Source organism: Balearica regulorum, chromosome 1 (assembly GCF_011004875.1).
Source record: "Balearica regulorum gibbericeps isolate bBalReg1 chromosome 1, bBalReg1.pri, whole genome shotgun sequence".
Taxonomy (NCBI): Eukaryota; Metazoa; Chordata; class Aves; order Gruiformes; family Gruidae; genus Balearica; species Balearica regulorum.
Window position 1 is genome coordinate 144097419 of NC_046184.1, and position 19952 is coordinate 144117370.

Consider the following 19952-nt stretch of genomic DNA (forward strand, 5'->3'; position numbering starts at 1 on the left):
TCGGACTAGAATTTAGATGGTTTAGATCAAGTTTAAACATGCTTGGAAGAGCTGTTCCTGCAAATCTCCAAAGACCCAAGTCACCCTTATGGATTCAGAAGGCTTACTCATTAATTCACAAAAGGAACGAATGGCACAAAGGTCTAAGGAGTCAACAAGGAACTTGATAGCAAAAATCCTACAGTTTAGGAACTACTCAGGCAGTAGTTACTACTGGGCTGCTACTAGTTCTTAAAAGATTCATTTCACAGCAGCTTTTAATAAATCTTTAGGAAAAAAGACTGGGGAATCAACACCTAGATGATATTATCAGCCATGCTAATTGAAATGCGCACAGAAAGCTGAATGCTGTATGAATAAAGTCTAAACACTTAAAAGCATTTGAGAGAAGATACTCAGCTACAGAATTCTCGCTCATGCTTAAGTCAGTAAAACTCATTTTCACCCCTGTTAGTCAGAACAACTGAAGCACATATTTTGTATTAAGAAGTTTCAGGCTGCTTTCTGGAATTGGAAAAAAAAAAATCTGTCCCAGTTATGTTAGTGCAGCCTGGTACATGGATTACTTTTAAATCCATGCATTTTATGCATGATTATTTAGATCTATGACAAAATAAGTGACTTAGCAATTGGGGCACAGATACAAAGCTTCTGCATGTTAGTATTTGAGGATGTGATTGGTAAAACTTGTGAAAATACTTAAGGACAGCTTTGCTATGACTTAGATACTATGTAAAAAAGATTACTATGCAACTCAGTTCCAATTGGGGTACAAGATTATTTTTTTTAAACTGCAGAATTGTACAATAATAGCTAAGTGTAAACCAAAAGCTTTGATTCTTTAAAGCCTCACTGTTTAACTCAATATATCCAAATGAAAATTATACTGATATAGTACTTCATGTTCTTAGCAAACATTTACGCTTCATGAAAGTTACTCTAGACCACCTCTAGTTGGAAGATTCTCATTTCTGACTCAGTTTAAAGCTGAGTTTGGAAATGTATTAAATGTTTACCTGTTTTCAGGAGCTTTTCCCTGTTTTCAGATGTTGAATGGGATATACAAATGAATTGCTTTCTAAATGAACAATTCTACCAGTATAACCACCACAATGTGGTTTTGCTGTGAGCACATCGCTAGTATGCATCTAGTACCCAAAGAGGTAAGCACAGTTAAAAAGCACAAAACTTTTACAAGTTAAAAAACAAAACAGAAAGAAATAACCACATGTGCGCACAGATCAGGGAGAACTGCTTTAACAGTCTCCATCCAGGAATCTCTGTACTTATATCTTTACAGCTTATGAGGAAAACTGCAGTGCAAAGTTAATCATATTCTCAGTGACTCTGGGGAAAAATCCCTGCTGTCAAAAAATTCATCTTTTTTGAAGGATGGATGACTGCAGTTAATGCTTATTTTCAATTAATTGTACCTATTAAAGTCCATGTTTAAACATGGAATTCAGTTTTTATACTTAATATAATTATGTTTTGCAATATTTTATAATTTTAAAAAGTCTTCCATAATCCAGAGTTTAGATTTTCAATATTTATTATGAATCACATTCACAGTGCAATACAAGTTACATAAAAAGCTATATAACAAACATACAAAGACTACACGAAGCACGTACCATTCTGTAACGCATACAATACCTGATGCTTAGGCTAGAAGTGTTCTTAACACTAGCAAGAAATTGAATTCAAAAGATAAATAACTGGATTGTGAAACTCCTTCATTATTTAGGTTTCTTTATTAAAACCTCTTTATGTTGGTAAACAGGCTATCAATGGGAAATAAAAAAAAAGCAACACTCTGCTTTTTCCTAACATGTAGAAAAGTTTTTCCCCTGTTTCAAGCCTAGATTAGTTTTCAACTAACCATCCTGTCCTCCAGCAAAAGTAGTCACAAAAATCAATTTAGCACTTTGTTTCTAGAGCAGATTGATGATACAAAAAACCCCAAAACTATAAACATATGTATAATCATCTGTCAGCGTATAAGTTTGGAAATATTATATGTAAAAGTTTAGAGACCAAGATAGTCCAATATATGCACTGATTAGGTAAATTACACAATGACAGTTCTAAAAAATCCCACCATTTCACAGAGGTGACATTTTTCTTATCTTCAGTATACCAATGGTTTAGTGACTTCAGGAGATATTCTTCCCTGTTTAATCTGCATAACTTTAATAGGAGGTCCTAAGGATGTATTCTTAAAACATAGTTGAAACTGAGGGCAAGCATTTGCCTAGTACCAACAAAGTGAGAGCTCAGAACATCTTTCAGGCATGACAGAATTATGAATTTCAGGAGAACAGATTATTTCATGTGCTGATTCTGAAAAAAAATCAGAGATGTGTTTTTAGCCACCCACTTTTGGAGCTCCAGAGCTGTGAAACCAATGAATTGAGACTCATTTTCAGTTAAGATGCACAAGATCTGACCTTTTGACAGATTAACATAATGAGGAAATTATTGCTTTAGCACCTCAACACAGCCCCAGTGCGTTCAGTGGATTGTAAAGGCTACCTAAATTCACAAGCCACAGTTTTAATTAAGTAATTTGGTTTTGTACGTCTGCACACACAATCTGTTCAACTATTACAGAGGGCGTGTAAACCTGGAGATAAACTTTAAGTTCACCTAGAAAAATCAGTAAGGATATAATATGCAAAAATAAATCAATCATGTATTTAATATCCGTATAGATTTGCATTCTAATATGCACTATATAGCAATAAGCATCCTTACTGATCACTATTCAAATGCATCTCCCAAAATGCTAGTAGCACTTCTTCAGTCTGTTTTTAGAATTAATCCAAAATAAACCCTACAGCAGTGTGTAGTGCTTTACAGCCAAATTTTCAGTACTACTGAGTGTAAAACCCTTCTCCTGGGGTCTAGCAAGGAAAAGCTTTTTTAATGCCATCAGAGCCCTTCTCTGACTCCTGGTTGCTGTGTGTCCCTTCTAGCAAACAACAATGGTGCCAGAGACTTATTGCTCCGAGTCCAAGGGAACCTCATGTATATCCCATACACGACTTGGGAATACCAGGGGTAGCTGTATCACCAGAGATGCTACATGGACCTTAGAGCATCTTCGGCAGAGCACTCATGCTCAGAATTCACCTCAAAGCAGAGGAGCCTGGCAAGTGCTCGCTTACCAGAATGCTGTTATGACAACTCTCAGCATAAGTGCTGCTGCAAACAGCTTTAGTCAAAAAAGATGCTGAAGCAGAATAAGCCAGATGTACATTTTACAAGTCACGCACTGCTTCTGAAAGCATGCTATGAGGAGAATTCATTTCAGACGAGGCTTTCAGAGAAAGTCAACAACTACAGCTTCCTCCCTGGCCCCCAATGAAGACAAATTTGCATGTGGGAAAGTCTTGAACAGTAAGTTTCATATAAATGCACTTTCTAAACAATGTGTCTGAGTTAAAGGTAACAATTACTACTGCATCAAATTTGGATCAGCATTGCACTTTTCAAATATATATTACCATTAGATGTTGACAAGAAATATTCAAGTGTCAATAGAAGTTGAGAAATTACTGTAAAAAGTTAGTAGAAAACCTGCATTGTTTCTGGAGTTGAAATATAAACACAACACATGTGGGGAGCTATGCCATTTACTCCAGTTCAGGTAATATGGTATTAAAACCAATAGCTTTATAAAAGGGATATATGAGAAATACAAAAATCAAATGACAAAACTTCTCAGATACTACTGCAATATTCAAGCCAAGTGACATCCAAGTGCCAAGACAAACCGTATGCGAACACCTTCATGTTAAACTTCACATTCCCATCTGCATGTCAGCAAAGTTGTAGAAATTGTCTACATCTTGAGACGCTGATGCCTTGCTCTCTGATACAAAGACCTGTTTATTAAACAAGGAAATAGTTATGCATCACTAATAAAGACGTTCAAGTAGTCTTTGCTCATTTGGAGGCAGTAACGGTTATTTTTATTTTTGCATTTCATGAGAGGCACAACTGTTAGTTTCCACTGTGTGACAGAATACTCCTAGAATTCTCTCAGCCCTGACGCACCCTTTGTTACTGTCACCTGTTCCTAGCAGACATGCTAGCTGCAGTAATCCTATCCTTCCACTGATGAGAATTAAAAGATTTGGGCTCAATTATTTAGGGGTCACAAATTAAGCTAGTGTCCATTTAGATGTATTTTGCTTGGTAAAGTCAAACTCTGTCCAGGAGCAGGGGGAGGAAGAAACACACAAAAACCTTAGACTACTATTAAGCTTTCCTTTAACAGAGAGGCAGAGTTTGTAAGAAAGACTCCCTTGCACTATATTCCCCTCAAAAAACTTAGTTGCTTTGTCATCAGATGATTTTTTTTTTAAAATAACTTCAATTACACTTGCATTTTGCAAAATTGATTAATGCATGTGAAAGTCCAAGCTCTAAGACAGTCATCTTTGAAAGCTTTCAGCAAAGCAACTAAAAATGCCCTAGGCAATGCCCAAATAGTTCAGTGTAACAGACAGTGTTGTGGCTGTTCATCAATCTCAACATCCAAGTGATAGCCTCAATCAAAACCTTAGAGTTGTTACTATCTTATAGTTTCTGTATCTCAAGAGGAAATCATTGCTGTCTCAGCACATCACTGTCGGCACAGTCAACTGAGGTGTTCTGAAGTGCACTGGGACTGTAGGAATGGGTTATTCCAGATGACTATCGTCCTACAGTCGCCACTTCTCTGCTTCAGCTCAGAATACTACATCAATATAAACTATGACAGTTCCCTGAATTGGTTTAAGATTAATATAATGCTGTCCAGTAAATTTCCGATTTTAAAAAAAATAAATTGTATCATTACAAAGCAAGTAGTTTCCTAGACTATTGCTTGGATGCATGGTAGACTTCTGTTTGAAGGGACTTGAAAACATCTACTGATTATATGGCAGTTGTTTGGTGCAACAGCAATTTGTACCATGGTCACAATAGTTGAATACTTTCTTTCAGCATCCTTCCCTACCAGGATATTACAATTTACATTTTTCAGAGTATTTTATGAATTAGTGATGAGACAGAGGAACAGTGCTAGAAAGCACACCAAAAAAAAGTGCAGAAGGTCACACCAGAAAGCATGTCAGAGGTAAAGAGTAGCAGATGTATCTAGTCCACACAAACAGGAAGTAAGCTTAAGGGCATAGCATAGAGCTCTCCCTGTAACATGTTTTTTCTACCAAACAGCTCAAAAAACTCTAGAGGCTCTACTGCTGAAGAACTTTAGATACTCTAATAAGGGTAGAAGAGTTGTTTGTCAGATTTATTTCAGAAACAAAAACCTGGTGAAATTAAGGTTATTAATGGATTAATTTAATCATTTTAACTGTGGTTTTCAAATGCAAATGTAGCCACCTGCTTAAAAGCAGACTAATCTCCTGCAAAGTCTTACAGGATACATGTCTTCTTAAAAGGTTTTGTCATTGTTTCTTGATCAAGGATACCTAAAATTCTTTCTGAGCACTATAACAACTCTCAAACACGATAAGGGCAGCCAACAATGAGGTGAAACCATTTTATAGAGCATTCCTGAACCTTCTAGTAGTAATAAGTCTGATGTTTGTTACTCCCTAAATTACTTCTAAATTATGTTCCAAGAAAGAAATACATTTTCTAAAAAAAAAAAAAAAAATAAAATAAAAAAAAATGTATACTCATGGAATTCAATTATCTAGGGATCCATGCACAAACCCAGTGTTCATCAGAAGTTTTGGAGTTCCATTGTTCCAAAATAAAGATATATACTTCTCAGGAAGCCCAAAGTTCTGCTGCTTAATTCAGTGCAGCAAGTATTTAATAAGTGAGGTAGATTTTACTGTGCAACCAGCCTGTAAACAGAAGTTTTAAATCCAGGTGCAGTAAGGAATTTCACATTTGGAACTGAACCCAAACACTACAGGTGACCTTCAAGAACAATCCTTACTTCACAGGGTGAAGTGCACAGTCTGAGGTTTCTGGATGCATCTCAGATCAGGGCGTTCATAGTCTTATAATAAAAGACACCCATCACTTTAGTGAGGAAAATATAAAATTTTATTTGTCCTACTAATTAATATCACTTCAGTCTTTGAACACAGAAAAAGATCTAGAAGAATCTGTGAATTACCTACCCAGTATCAGCTTTGTTTTGTATGGAAAAAAACCCAAGCGTGCTAACCACACTAAAGTAAAGTCACTGTAAGCTCTTGTTTAAAGAGGCCACGTTTATGGTAAAATTTGCAGTGATGACTTTTGGATCACAAGAAGAAATCAGTAATATCACAACACTGCCCAGACTGTAGTTCTGGTATTCTTTAGACTCATACAGCCAAATGAAGGCCAGCTACACATCAGGATTTTGTGAGAGCAACAGCAAACACGAAAAAAACAAACATTAGGTACATGTGAGGTGAGGGATTACAAGATGACTGTTTTCCAGAAACTGGACAGTCTAGTTCTGAGTAAGTCTTCCAAAAGGAACTGAAAGACAGCAAGGAGCCGTATGAACACTATGTCTCAAAGACATTCTAGTCGTCTTTGAACAGCTGCTTGAAAGCAAAAAGTTTGTCACTCTCTCGCTATCAGGAGTGCTCTAATTGTTTCCAGAAACTTTCTCAAAACCTCTGCCGTTCAGAGAGATGGGGAGAGCAAGCAAAGAGGAGGTGTGGTGTAAAGAAGCTACGGTAAAACAAGCTGACAGAAGAAAAAAGAAAAATGCTTTTCAAAGAAGGCGTTCTGCAATATCCTACACAGCAAAAGTAAACCTTGAAAAAATTGAAATCCCATCATATCACCTTGTCAGGGTCTAATAGACTAGGACATCACAAAGCAGACTTCAGTGTAAGACTTGGAGCAGAGCTTTCCCTACTGTTTTTATAGAACTTGTTTTCACTACTATGTGGAATAACAGTTTTAAGGGGAAATCTTCTATTCGTCAATAGATATGGGAATTTACTACTCCTTCTCCTAGGGCAATTTCTCTTTGCTCCAACAAGCACCTTGAGTTTTGAGTACAAAAAAAAAAAAAAAAAAAAGATATTCAGATTTTACTATTCAGAAACCTAAAAAAGATCGTTCAGTACATCAACACCACAACTTGACCATGAATTATCCTAGACATTGTGTAACATTTTCTGCCAATAAAGCAATACGCCAGCTCACCTTGGTCCCACTAAAAACATCGTTTACAGTGCTTCGACATCCTTCCACTGCACCATCTCCGTTGAACTCCAAAGCAACCACTGGACCTAGAAGATAGTTTCATCTAGAATCAATACAACTTTTAAGCTTGGCATTGAAACAGTAGATTTCTCTGCCCATCGGGAATTGTGAAGCTTGCAAGAAGCATTTTATGTTTTTTGCTTGAGCAGCCATAATGCAGGATAAAGCATTAAAAACACTTAACCATAGCTTCAAAGCACAGTGTTATCTGAGAAGAAAATATCTGCAACTCCATGCTCATTTTTGCAGAGACTCTGGCAGGATTCCAGTTTTACTTCTTGAAAGGCAGCAATGGCACAAAAATGCTAAGGAGCGCAGGGTATCATGGAAGTGAGTCAGACTACACTGCTCAAATAGTGAGCCATTTCACAGACATCTGGAGTAGGACTGAGTCATTCAGGCATTTTTGCCTCAGTCCCAAGATAGCAAACTGCCTGATTTTTAGACTTGTTCTCACCCACTATTTGCAGATCCCCTTTCTCTGGTTTCGTTCTGAACATGTTATTTCTTCCCACGTGGGTGCAAAACAGCCCTTAAACTAGACAGTCATCTGAGAAGTACAATAACTTTTGTCCTATTCTTGCAATGAGCATCACAGACCTCTTACGTTACTATGAAAAAACCTGCATGTTGCTACTAAGTTTGGGAGCGTGTATTGAGCTTTAGCATATAACAGATGGCAAGATGTCAGTACTTCTGCAGAAGAGACAAAAAACAATTACAGTCAGATCAATAAAAAAAGCTTTTGAAACACTCTGACAAGTACACCAGTTATAAACAGGAATTTAACGCTTGCCTGGTTTATACACATCTATGCCGATTTGCTTAAATACATATACAGAAACACTGAACATCTAGGTGGTTGAGCAGCAGTGATGGTAAGATAGAAATAGTTTAAAAACAGGAGCGAGCTTCTTCCTACCACCCCAGACAGATCTCCATGTGCCACTGCTCCCGAGCTATGCGATTGGACCACTAGAGGGGGGGCAGAGCCACAAAATACATGTGGAATAGCTCATTTCTGATGCCTTCAAGAGTGTTGGTTGGTTTAGGGCCTGATTGAGGCTTCCAAAACTCATCTCAACTGGCTTTACACTATGCCCTTGAAACACAGATTTCTCCTTCATTTCTTTTTCTTCTCCAGAACTCCAGTGACAGCTAGACTTCTCTACTAAGAGGAGAAAGAAAACACCACAAACTCACCTTTTTCAAGCAGTGGAATGAATTCTGCTGCACACTGCTGGAAAACTCTGTGACCATCCTCTGCCTTCATTGAGACTTCTTTAGTCTGTACCAGCTGAAAGCCTTTGCCAGTCATCTGTTAACAGAGAAAGAATTCATGTTAAAAATGCTTCTAAGGCAGAGAGTTCAGTTCGAGTATCCAGATTATAATGTAATAGACCCATTTTCCCCATACACATTAAGCCACAGAGCAAAGGGACACATTTTGCTCTTTTCAAAGACCATTTGCTTTTTCTACATTTCTGTTTATTTTCATTCCATTCATCCAGATTTTCTCCTCTCCCTAGTGCACCTAGAGAAGTAAATGTGAATGTTTTTGTTTTATATTATGGCCCAGGGTTGTGTTTTTTTCCCCTCACAAGCTGCAACTAATGGGAGTTAAAAGCATTCAGCATCTGGAGTCAAGCAGTTAGTTCTCATTAGTCTGCAATAGTTCAGTCAAGCATTAGCTCAAACTCTTATCTATCCACTGCTGAAGTTTTCCATTTTAGAAAAAAAAAAAGTTACATACTTCTGAACACACACAGCTTTTAACTTCAAATCTAATACAAAACTAAAAGCATGTGGAGAAGGAGCAACTATATTTGTACTTCCAAAGCATCCATTAATCTACAGAGCAGTAAGATTTCCACAGAATCTTACTTACTAGTCTTTCAGCATCTTCTTAACTCTAAGTTCTAAAGAGCTACTAACACAAGAGAACACATCTATTATCCTCTTTACTGTAGCTATTCCTTCTGCAGAACAAAACAACCCATAAGTATCATTATCTTGCTTCACTCAAGTAGCTGTAACTCAGTTCCATAAAAATTCAACTGGGCAGTGGGGGAGGGGGGCATGGGAACACCCTACAGCTTGCTTTCTTTACAGTTAAAAACCCAAGGGAAGGAGCTCCATGGCTGTTTTGTTGATCATACAACTGCTTTTGCAGATAGCGCTCTCAGAAGCTGCAGCTCATGGTTACTGGCTCTGCTCTGTCATCCCTGGCACTCCAGGGTGCTAAAAGCAGCCAGCCACTCCCAGATTTTAGCCTCAGGAAAGCCCAAACTCAGCCAAGCTTAGGAGCTGTTGCCTCACAAGGAAAAAAAAAAAAAAAACACAGAAAAAGAAAAAAAAAAAAAAGACTGCACCAGCTATTTAAGTGATCCAAGACAGCTGACCAGCTGTGACAAACACTCACTGCCTCTTCCAGAAAAAAAATTCCAATACTGGGTGGCAAGGGGGGCTACAATTTAACATGTTATTTTTTTAAAGTCTTTGTTAGTACTGAAAAAATTTTCAAGACAGACTGTTTTGTTAGCTGTGATTTCTGGTGCAATAAGCTAATAAGTTAATTGGCTATATCCCTTTCACAAGCATTGCCAATCACTTACTCTACATTTGGCCAAGTTCATCAAATCAACTACGCATTTTCTTCAGAACGTAGCTTTGGCATGTCGTGATGGAAAAATACACTGGAACTATTAGAGGACAGATGTGCCAGTCACAGGATGTCAGCTGTAAAACAACTTTCTGATCAGATGAGCTCCAGTGTCTTACCTTGTTTCAAGGTTTTAAACAGTGCAGTTGATCAGTATGGTTATTAGACAAGCAGAGCCTCTGCGTTCTCCCTGCAGGGAGCACCAGAGGCTATCCAGAGGAAAGTTCAACTAGAAATTCAAAAAGCTGAACACAGACAAAGGTCACTTACCTCATCAATTAACTTCCTGGCATTTGCAGTTGTGTAGTCACCAGCAAAAAACACAGCCAAACACGATTCGTCACTGCTTTTCTGTCTCTGCCCTCGAGTTATTGGTATTATGCTTCTCATAGCATCTGTAGAAATTCTGACAGCTTTCAGCTCCTCAGAGCTGGGCAGAGGAACATAATCTTGGACTACAGCATTCTCAGGCAAAAGGCCCCAGTTATTTTCTCCTGACACAGGGGTAAAGTCATGGATGTTGCTCCATGTGTTATTGAAGATACTCAGTCCAGCATCTTTAAATTGTAAGGCAAGCTCAGGATAATAGTACTGGAAACATCCAAATTTCATACCTGTGGAGGACTCGATAATGGGCTGGGTGGCACAGCACAAGAATACCTCCAGCTTTCTGCAGTCCCGAGTACGAAACTGTTGGCAGGCCACTATGCATTTACAATCTTTGCAGCCACGGAAGAACACACTGCCTTTTATCGGTCCTAAAAAGATTTGGCAGTTTACACAGTCATCAATAGTGATCATAGCAGAATGGTCAAATATGTAGATACTACAGTTCTCACAGTCCTGAATGACAAATTGTTGCCCTGCTACTTTTCCAGGCAGTCGACCAACAGTTTCATCTTTAAGTCCAGAAAAGGTGTAATCTTTGGGGTCAATCTGAAGGAAGAAGAAAAAAAGAACATGAAAATCTTCACATACAGAGAATATTATAATGCTAAATGTCAATTGACTTGCATTAATTGAGGTAGCACTGAATTGTACAGGATAATCTGCCAGAAAACTCTTCAAAGAGTGATGAAATATCAGAAGAAGCTCTTTTAGCTAAACTACTGGAATGCACAGTTTTGAAGTACAACAAAGAATTGAAACTACACTTCTGAGATGCTCCAGGAAAAACCCAAACAACCTAATTTAGTTTGTCCTCTAATAAAGAAAGGGGGTGGGAGGAGCTAGTTTTCTCTGTTTCAACAAGGATGATGGTCCCAGGTATTATAGTAATAACCATAATTAATAAATTGGCCAACATACTTAAAGATTCATTAAGCTAAAAAGGAAATACTGTGTATCTTTAAATAGCTTTCTTGGTCATATTTTACCATGCCTCAACATGTTGCAAGGAAAGCTTGCTGCTTTCAAGCAGTATCTCCTTTACTATGTTTGCAAACTACAAAGAGCTTGCTTATCTGGGCCACAGCATTTTCTTGTGCTAACAACTACAGGATTTTTGCACTAACAACAGCTTAACAGACCTCTCCTCCTCCATGCTCCAGCATCCCCCTACCAGGGAGGGACACTTGAGACAGGCTGTGGCTTTCCCTGGGACTCTCCACTGAGGATGAGCAACAAAAGAGCCATGCAGCACCCAGGATGGTATGTGATACAGGTGGACAGCATGGATAATACAGCTGGTGCTGTCGTAACACTGAAGGAATCTGAGTTGGGTCATTTCTAGACATACATGAGTCTCAAGACAATTATGCTTCCCGGAGCAAATTCTACTCTGCCCTCTTGTGAGAGCTTATTAAAATAGCACTTAGAAGTATATAAGTACCTTAAGTAGTCTAACACAAGACAATTACACAAACCTGCTATTTGATTATCAGCCCGAGGGCCCTAAAGCTTGCTGCAAAATCAGTGTTAATGCATTACAACAGTTTCTGTATAGCCCAATTTGTAAGAAACTCCTCCTTCTCTTCAGCAGTTCGAATATTTGCATGAGATAAAGAGACCAGAAAAAGGCATAAACCAGGATGGGCTAGTGCCAGACATTTACTAAACCAGCTCAGCCTATGTAGCTTTGGTCCAGAATAGCTAAGGGAAGCTAAAGTCTCTACCAACCAATAAAATGTACTCCTTTATATACACCACATCTGAGCTCCGGACAGGAAAGGAGGTTTGCAGCTGATGAATCTTTCAAATAAAATGCAAGTTGAGACAATGAAGATGGCTTCCTAGAAATCTCTCCTCAATGATATTTAGTACCACTAGTACACACCCAGGAAAGTTAATTAGAAGAGTTACAAATAAAATTGGGAGGCTCAAATGATAAAGGACGCAGCATGGAGACTCAGCCACACAGTATAATTAGGATTCAAACCCTCTAAGGCCTTAAGTCTCATGTAATGTTACATATTTGATCCATATATAAGATACTCATATTCTCTCATACTTGAGAATATAAGTATCAAAATTGCTTTTGGACACATTCTTCCCAGGCATCTCCTAGAAAATTTATGCATATATATGTTGTTGGGTTTATTTTTTTTTTTTTTTTTTTAGTAACCTTGGGAGACAGGCTTACTGCCTTCAAAACAGGGTACAGAGGAACAGTTACTTCTCTTAGGAAGGAGAAGTTCAAAGTTTCCGGAACTTACAGCTTTTTTTGCAAGTTGGTACCTAAGCATGTCCTTCTAAATTGCTCTGCTCTGAAAAGCCTCTGGAGCAGCACTAGCTCACCCCACATGGCGGCCTTTACAGAGATATGTGAAACTTCAACTTCACCTTGCAATTTTATTTAGGCCTAAGTGAAAACCACAGGTTAGTTACCTAACCCACAGCTTACAGACAGTTTCAAATGAGAGCGCTTGAGAAAGAGTAGTAGTTGAGTTTAATGATAAAAAAAAGTCAGCTTATTACCACATTCAGGAGCTCAATTTTATTTCCCTGGTGTGAATTAACAGTTCTGCCCTGACAACTCTTACTTCTCAGTTTGTTCACCACGCTAGAGAGTTTGCTCGTTTCCTGTAACTTTGCTTTGCAGTTTTCCTTTTAAAGATCAAGAGTATTTATTGTTTAACACTGCCGTACAGACAGAGGGGACTGAATGAAATCAATTTGACACACTCTCTCCACACTGGCTTATTGCCCCTGCAAGGAGCGGGTAACCCAAGAGACTGTAGCAGATCTGAATGTTTCACTTCCTTTGGGTAAAAGAAATACACCAGAAAATGGAGCACGAAGGCAGAACTACGGTTTTGAGGATGCATCCAACAGCTGTTAGTATGCTCATTGCGGAGTTTCACGCTCACCAGCTCTGAAGTTTGCAGCTATTATCAATAGGTTAACATTAAATCGCTGTGTCCACCTTCCTTCACCTCACAGTCAGCACTAACTGCTTCTTAAGCTCTCTCGGCAACATCGCAAAAAAGCGGGCTAGGAAAAGTTAAAGCAACAGAAGGAGGTAACATCTGCAGCCTCCTACAACCATAACCAGGGCTATTGTAGATTTCTCTGCCTGTTCTTCTGGTGAAACTTTTGCTGTAAAATCTTAAGCATGTGGCAGGTCAGCAAAAATCAACTCATCTATTTATCCTTTGCATTTGGATCAAACTTTAAAGAACTTTGTCCAAATCCACCCATCTCACCCAGACAGATGCTTTACTCTCCATCCCTTAACACATTTTAAATGTCTTTTTTCCCCCAGGCTGGTATAAGTCCAAATGGCGACAGTATTTATAAAGGCAGTTTTTAATGCTTTCAGCTGAATTTAAAGAGGTTTTGGAATAGATATGAATCATGCATTAATAGATATGGGTGCAGCTCAAGAGTTGAAACCTTCTATCAGAAGTGCTATGCACAGGTTCAGGAATTACTCCATAGAGTGACCAAAAATAACCAGGTATAATGAGGGAAAAGTAATCCCTGCTTACACTACAGAGGTACAGAAGCCTCATCTTCAGTTATCAGCGATGACATTGGTGATAAGTGTGTTACAAAGGACTGGAGGACAAATTGTAAGGAGCAGGGATTTTAAAGAACAAAGAAAGGAGAGAAGTAAAGACAAACAAAAGTTTGAACTCTAGGAAGTTCTGTTCTTGCAACAAGTGCAAGCAGCTTTCCTTCCTGCAAACACTTGTCTTGCAAGAAGGTCAGAGGCCAGATGTGAAGGCTGCAGATGACATACATCTCTTCAGGCACTGTTATCCAGTTTACTGGCACCAGGAGTAGGCAGCTCCCATTTGGAAGACGACTTAGAAGTCCTAGACTCTCACAGTTTTTAGTGGTAACTGTGCCTGGAATCAGCAAGGATCCCAACAGCTTCTTGAACTCTTTCTGGTATGAGTTCATGCCTTAACAAGACTTTTTCACTGGGTGCATCAGGAAAGGAGTTTTAGTCAGCAATGATATGCTACCACAAACGTGAGAAGGTACTGCTGTTCTTAATGGATTATGGTTACCTAGGTCTAGCCTGCTGAGCAAACAGTAATTTGTAAAGTCTTTCCAAACCACTTACACTAAAGTCTTCTCTTTTAAATATCATTCTCAAAAAATCTTCCCGTATGTCTTTAAATCACAACAGATGGTGGTTCTTCTATACAGTTGGACTGATATACAGATGATGACATACAAGAGTTCGCAGCTGACCCAGCGACATTAAAAGCTGCAGCTATAGGGTAGGCACACAAACTTAAGAGGCTTTACGTGCTATTTGTGTCAGTAGGGGAATTAACAGAAAGGAAATAAGCACGGAAAGTGCATTCCCAGGCCTAGATACTTCTGCATATTCATACTCGCACGGGTTTGGTGCCCTTAAGCACGGAGTTGCAACATCCTCCACAGACGTTAGTTACTCACCTCTGGCAGATTTCTAGATTCTTAGGCAACAAGAAAAGGTGGAAAGAGAAACAACAAGTGCTGGTTCCAGTCACTAGCATACAGTTGTTCATCTTGGAGCATCTCCTGCACACCTTGACGTTAAATATAACTGTATGAATGCACATTTCATTCTATTCTCTGTAATCCTCCTCCTCTTTCAGAGTACCAGTAACAGCATAAAAAGGTCATTCTGAGCAACAAACCATTGCCAAATACTGCAGATAGGAGAAGAGGAAGAAGAAAGGAAGCTACTACATGCCTCTCTCTGACTTAACTGGAAATATTGTTTAATATTAACCTGCTGTTTCTCAGTTGATAAGACTACGTTTTGAGAAATACAGCAGTAGTTCTTCTGGTGCACTGGGAAGCATAAGGCAGATGCACTGGATTCAAGGACAAAAATATTTCACTGTCTAGTTAGGAAAAATAAATAAATGTATATTTTATTTTGTAATATAAATAAAATCACTGTAAGTGGCTACCTAAACGAGATCTAAATAGTTCAAGATGTCCGTGTCAGCTCAGACCATTCTAGCAGAATCCTCTAATGTAAGTTAACTAACAAAAGACTAGCTATGATTTATGTAGAAAGTTATACCTCTGAGGTTTTTTTTAAAACTGTTTGAATACAGCCATCACAGTCCAATATAGCAATGATAGCTGAATGTTTTTTATCAACTAAAGCAGTTAAGTTGCAAATCAACTGACATAAACCAAAACCTTACTTGTTCCTTTTAAAAGGAAAAATCATCTGGGAAGGAAAGCCCCTCTAAGCTTTAAATGTCATTGCGATCATAATGAATCTAATCCTACTTCTTCGAACATGAGACAACAGCAAAAAAGACGATGCAGCTTTCTGTGTTTCTTCTCCTGCTGAGAAGGTCACAGCACGTGGGTATATCTGCCATCACAAGATAGAAAACTCCAGTTCCTGTCTATATGTATTCAGCTACTGCTGTAGTTACCACTCTGGTCACACATGTAAACAACAATAGTGACACAAAGGCAGTAAGGTAAGAAAGGAAAAGGGAGACTGGGAGCAGAAATACAATCTTACGTTCCAGGCTTACATTCTGACTGAAGAAGGTTGAGGAGGGCTGAGCACCACCAAGTTCCTCTCCCATGCTTGGTCAGAAGGGGATTCATGACAGCCCAATGACATCAACACATGACAACTCCCCAGGATGCGGTGCAGTAGTAACAGACTCTGTAATAAACTGTGCTCTACTTATTCTCCTGAATTAAGAATCCCAGAGCAGCAAGAAAATGAATACTCATCCTTTTCCCTTCAGTTTTCAAGATAAGCCGATCCTTTGATTCTTCTACTGCACCATAAGTAATCTTCAAACAGTTCTTCAAACCCAGGGGTCAGCAAGCATTAGAGATCCCAGCAGACTTACGATGCAATCTAAATTTGATTAATTTTTGCACACTTTAAAAACACAGACTTCTGTCCTCGCTTCAATAAGGTCACACAGAAATCTTAATTAAAAGACCCCTCAAATTCATATACTTTCCTTAATTTCAATTAAGCTATCAGCATCTTATAATATTTTGTATTTAGAGTTTTCTACCACATGGTCCATTTTCAGGACTGGTATACGAGAGTTACATGGTCACTAGAATACTGTCATATTACTCTTTGGCTGGGTCTATGCTAGCAGACAGTACCAACAGCAATCATCTTTTGCCACCAGACCACAATGAAAATAGACTACACTAGCGATGCTGTCCTTCAGAAAGAGAAGAAATAGTTTCACTGGAGGAACTCCTCAGGTTCAGAGCTTCTTCCAGCACAGCTGTAAGCTGGCAATCACCCCTTTTCACATCCCTAACCAAACAAGCATGCACACAAGCGTGCCTACATTTCTCTGCCTACAGAGAGAGTGTCAGTACGGCATTAGCTTACAGGAAGACACCAGGAGTGTCTGAGCAGCAAGGCTTACCCACCTGTAAGAACATACAGAGGACAGCTTACAATAACTATAGACAATTGCCAAACCTGCTTGCAGAACTGCACTATATAACCAAAACTGCATCACCAAGTAGGAAAAGCTAAACACACAGCCCCTACCCAAATGGTGCGCTGATACATTATTAAAAGTAACAGAAAACTAAAATCAAAAGACCACTAGCACATCTGTTGACAGAGTTGAAGTTTTCTGGCACTTGATGAACAAGGAGTCTTGATGCCACAAGTTTTCCAACTGATTTCAATCTACCTTTGTGTACAAACACAAATTGTGAAATGAATAAGTATAATGTATGTGATGCATCAGAAATTAGAAAGCAATAGACAACAGGATAATGTACCAGAGACAATACTTAAAGCTACTACATTAACACTGACTTAGTATCACTTAATACAAACTGGGATCAACAAGTTTAGTGCACTAAGGGCTCGGTATTCCTTTGCCTAAGACCAGGTGTCGCAGTACTGCTTTCCTGGTTTAATGTACTAAGCACACACCCAAAAGTCCAAAAGCCCAATGAAAGATAAGGCTACAGAGAGCAGGAGAAATAGGCTTAAACATTAAATAGCTGTTCTTGAGCTGTACAGTACAAAATTAAGCAGCTAATTTGACAGCTTCCACAGTTCAGTAGCACAGCCCAAACTCACCAATTCTTCTGGTTTCTAAGTGTCTTTTATAGAAAAGGAGGAAGTTGTTGTACACGCAATACATTACATGCTTTTTTTCCTCCACATAGATTGTTGGTGCTGTAATAGCCTTGTCTGTTAGCTTGAGCCTTATTCCCGCACATTAACAAGAGTCATGTCCTTAGCAACAAGGCTGGGTGTTCTCTGAATCAAATGTTTCTGTGTCCTGACTTTCCTCCTGTTAGTTTTAGGAGTTAGCGCCATATAAGCAGATGGGGGAAAAAGTCTCATATCGGTTGAGCTTTAGCTGATGAATTTGCTCTAAAATTAAATCATATGATTTCAAATGCTCATTTAGTAATGTATTTTTGCACAGAGCTAAGATTTGTTCTGCTACTCTGACATGCGGTTTTGGTACAGCCCTCTCTCTCCCCGCAAGAACAGTCTCCATACCAGTAACAGGCTGCCATCCTCCCCCTCTCTCTGCCCTGCAAATAATCCTCTAGGGAGTCAAAGCAACAAGCCCAACGCAGATCAACCATCTTTATCCCCAGGGAACTGATTCCTCTGGGCCACGAGCACACTATCTAGCTGATCTCCACCTGAGCTTGTCTTAGTCTACTTGGAAGACTTAAGGGACACCCTAGAGCGCCTAGCCAAGTTTAAAAAACAAGCAAGCAAAGCATTCAAATAAGTTCACGTATTTTCTTTTCTATACTTGTAAAATAATGGCCTAAAGGTTTAGGGATTTTGTTTGTTAAAACCACATCAATTAAGTTTATGGCCTGCCCCATTTTCTCCTTCCCCCACCCAAAGGCTGCTGGAAAGGAGGGGAGACCTAGCAGAGCTATGATGTCATGATGTATTTAGGAAGTGAAACTTGAAACAACGGTGGGAAGAAATATATTTAATCTGGCACTTAAGTGCTTTCCTGCTTGAGACTACGTGATTGCCTTCAAGAAACGGGAAGGATTTTGGTTTCTCTTTATCTGTCACTTCAGAGACTGATAGGCTAGTTCTAGTTCCTCTAGCTTTTCCAAAAAAAAAAGCCCCAAAACAAAACAAACAAACAAAAAAACCCAGCACCACCCAAAACTCCACAACCTAAACAAAAAATAATCCAACAACCCAAGCAGCCAAGCAGGAAGAATAAATATTATTGTCAGGACACAAGACGCAAGTTTTACGCCTGCGCTGTTACAGCAGGGACTTGAGCTCACACAGGCACAGACGGCTATCCGGCAACCCACTAAACCATTACATCGGTTTGCTCAGGTGAAGCACGCACCCAGGGGACTCCAAGCTGTATCAGAAATCCGGCGGTGGGCAGGCAGGCAGGCAGGCAGGCAGAAACTCTCCCCCCGCCGGGAAGCGCGGTGTGCTGCTGTCCCACGGCGAGGCGGCAGCAGGCACCGCCGCCGTACAGCCCGATCCTGACAGGATCCAGCGTGCCGCCCTCTCCGCTTGCACAATTTGAGACTGCCTGGTAAAATCCTTAGGCTAAATACGTTTTCATTTTTTAAATAAACGCACGTAACTGCACAGAGCGGGCTGTAACAGCGGTACCGGGGGGAGACGAGCTCACTGCCGGGGCGCAGCCCCCCACCACACCCCCCGCGCCTGCCCCGTGGCGAGCGGCCGCCGCCCGGCGCACGGGCCCTGCCACGGCTACAGCCCCGCAAAGCCCGGGCGGCAGAGGGCGAGGCGCTGCCCACCAAGACAGCCGATACCCTCGCCCAGCCCGCTGCCCGCGGACGGGGGGTCAACGGCCGGGACGGTACCTTGGCTCGCTGGTCCCAGCTGTACTGCGGCGGCGCCTTCTCCTCGCCGGCCGCCGCGTCTTGGCCGGCTCCGGCGGTCGCTGCTGCCGCCGCCTGCTGCTGCTGCTGCTGCTGCTGCTGGCCACCCTGCGCCGGCTTCCTGCGGCGGGAGAAGAAGCAGCCCATGGCGCCGCCGCCGCCCGGCCGGCCGGCCCGTGGAGAGAGACTAGGAGCACGGGACCGCGCGCCAGCGCAGCGCCTCGCTGCCCCGCCCCGCCCGCTTCCGGTTTCCCCCCGTCTCCCGTGGCGACCGCGACACTGCCCCCGCCTCCCCCCGCCCCGTCCCGCTCCAACCGTCACCGGGCGGCCCGGGGAGGCGCCTGCCGCCGACGGGCGGGACGGGGCCCTGTGTGACAGGGGGCAGAGGCCCGGCCGGAGGCGGGGCGCACGCCAGGGCTGAGGGGACCGGGGAAAGAGGGAAAATGTAGGGTTTCAGTGACTGCCCATCGCCTCCCCCGCGGTGAGGGTGTCCCCACACCCGCCCCCAGGAGCCGGCCTCGGGCCGCCCCGGCACCGGGCGCGACCCCTCCGCAGCGGGTCGGAGGACACGGTGACTGTGAACCAACCCTAACGCGGGAAGCGGCTGCCGCCCGTGCGAACCCGCGTCCCACCGGAGGCCGTAGGCGGCGGGTTCAGCTGCGGAAGTCAGAGGCAAAACGTCAGATGCGGCGTGTAAATACAAGCCGACTAATCCGGTATCAAGCCACTTTCTATCGATGCAACCGGCGTCGTAGGCGAGGACGTTACCCTCTGGATG

At 41.1% G+C, this 19952-nt stretch overlaps 1 protein-coding gene across 2 annotated transcripts; it reads right to left on the reverse strand.

Moving 5' to 3' along the window:
* Positions 1 to 1534: 1534 nt before the first annotated feature.
* RP2 (RP2 activator of ARL3 GTPase) lies at positions 1535 to 19407 on the reverse strand. Of its 2 annotated transcripts, XM_075737229.1 has the most exons (5): positions 19157 to 19407; positions 10172 to 10837; positions 8443 to 8557; positions 7180 to 7265; positions 1535 to 3890 (listed from the first exon to the last, which is right to left on the reverse strand). In XM_075737229.1, the coding sequence occupies exons 1-5, from the start codon at positions 19319 to 19321 to the stop codon at positions 3807 to 3809; spliced, it is 1116 nt and encodes a 371-aa protein (XP_075593344.1). In that variant the 5' UTR covers positions 19322 to 19407; the 3' UTR covers positions 1535 to 3806. The 2 variants fall into 2 exon arrangements, with proteins under 2 accessions (XP_075593344.1, XP_075593352.1); XM_075737237.1 differs by lacking the exons at positions 1535 to 3890; positions 7180 to 7265 and adding an exon at positions 9855 to 9978.
* Positions 19408 to 19952: the final 545 nt, after the last annotated feature.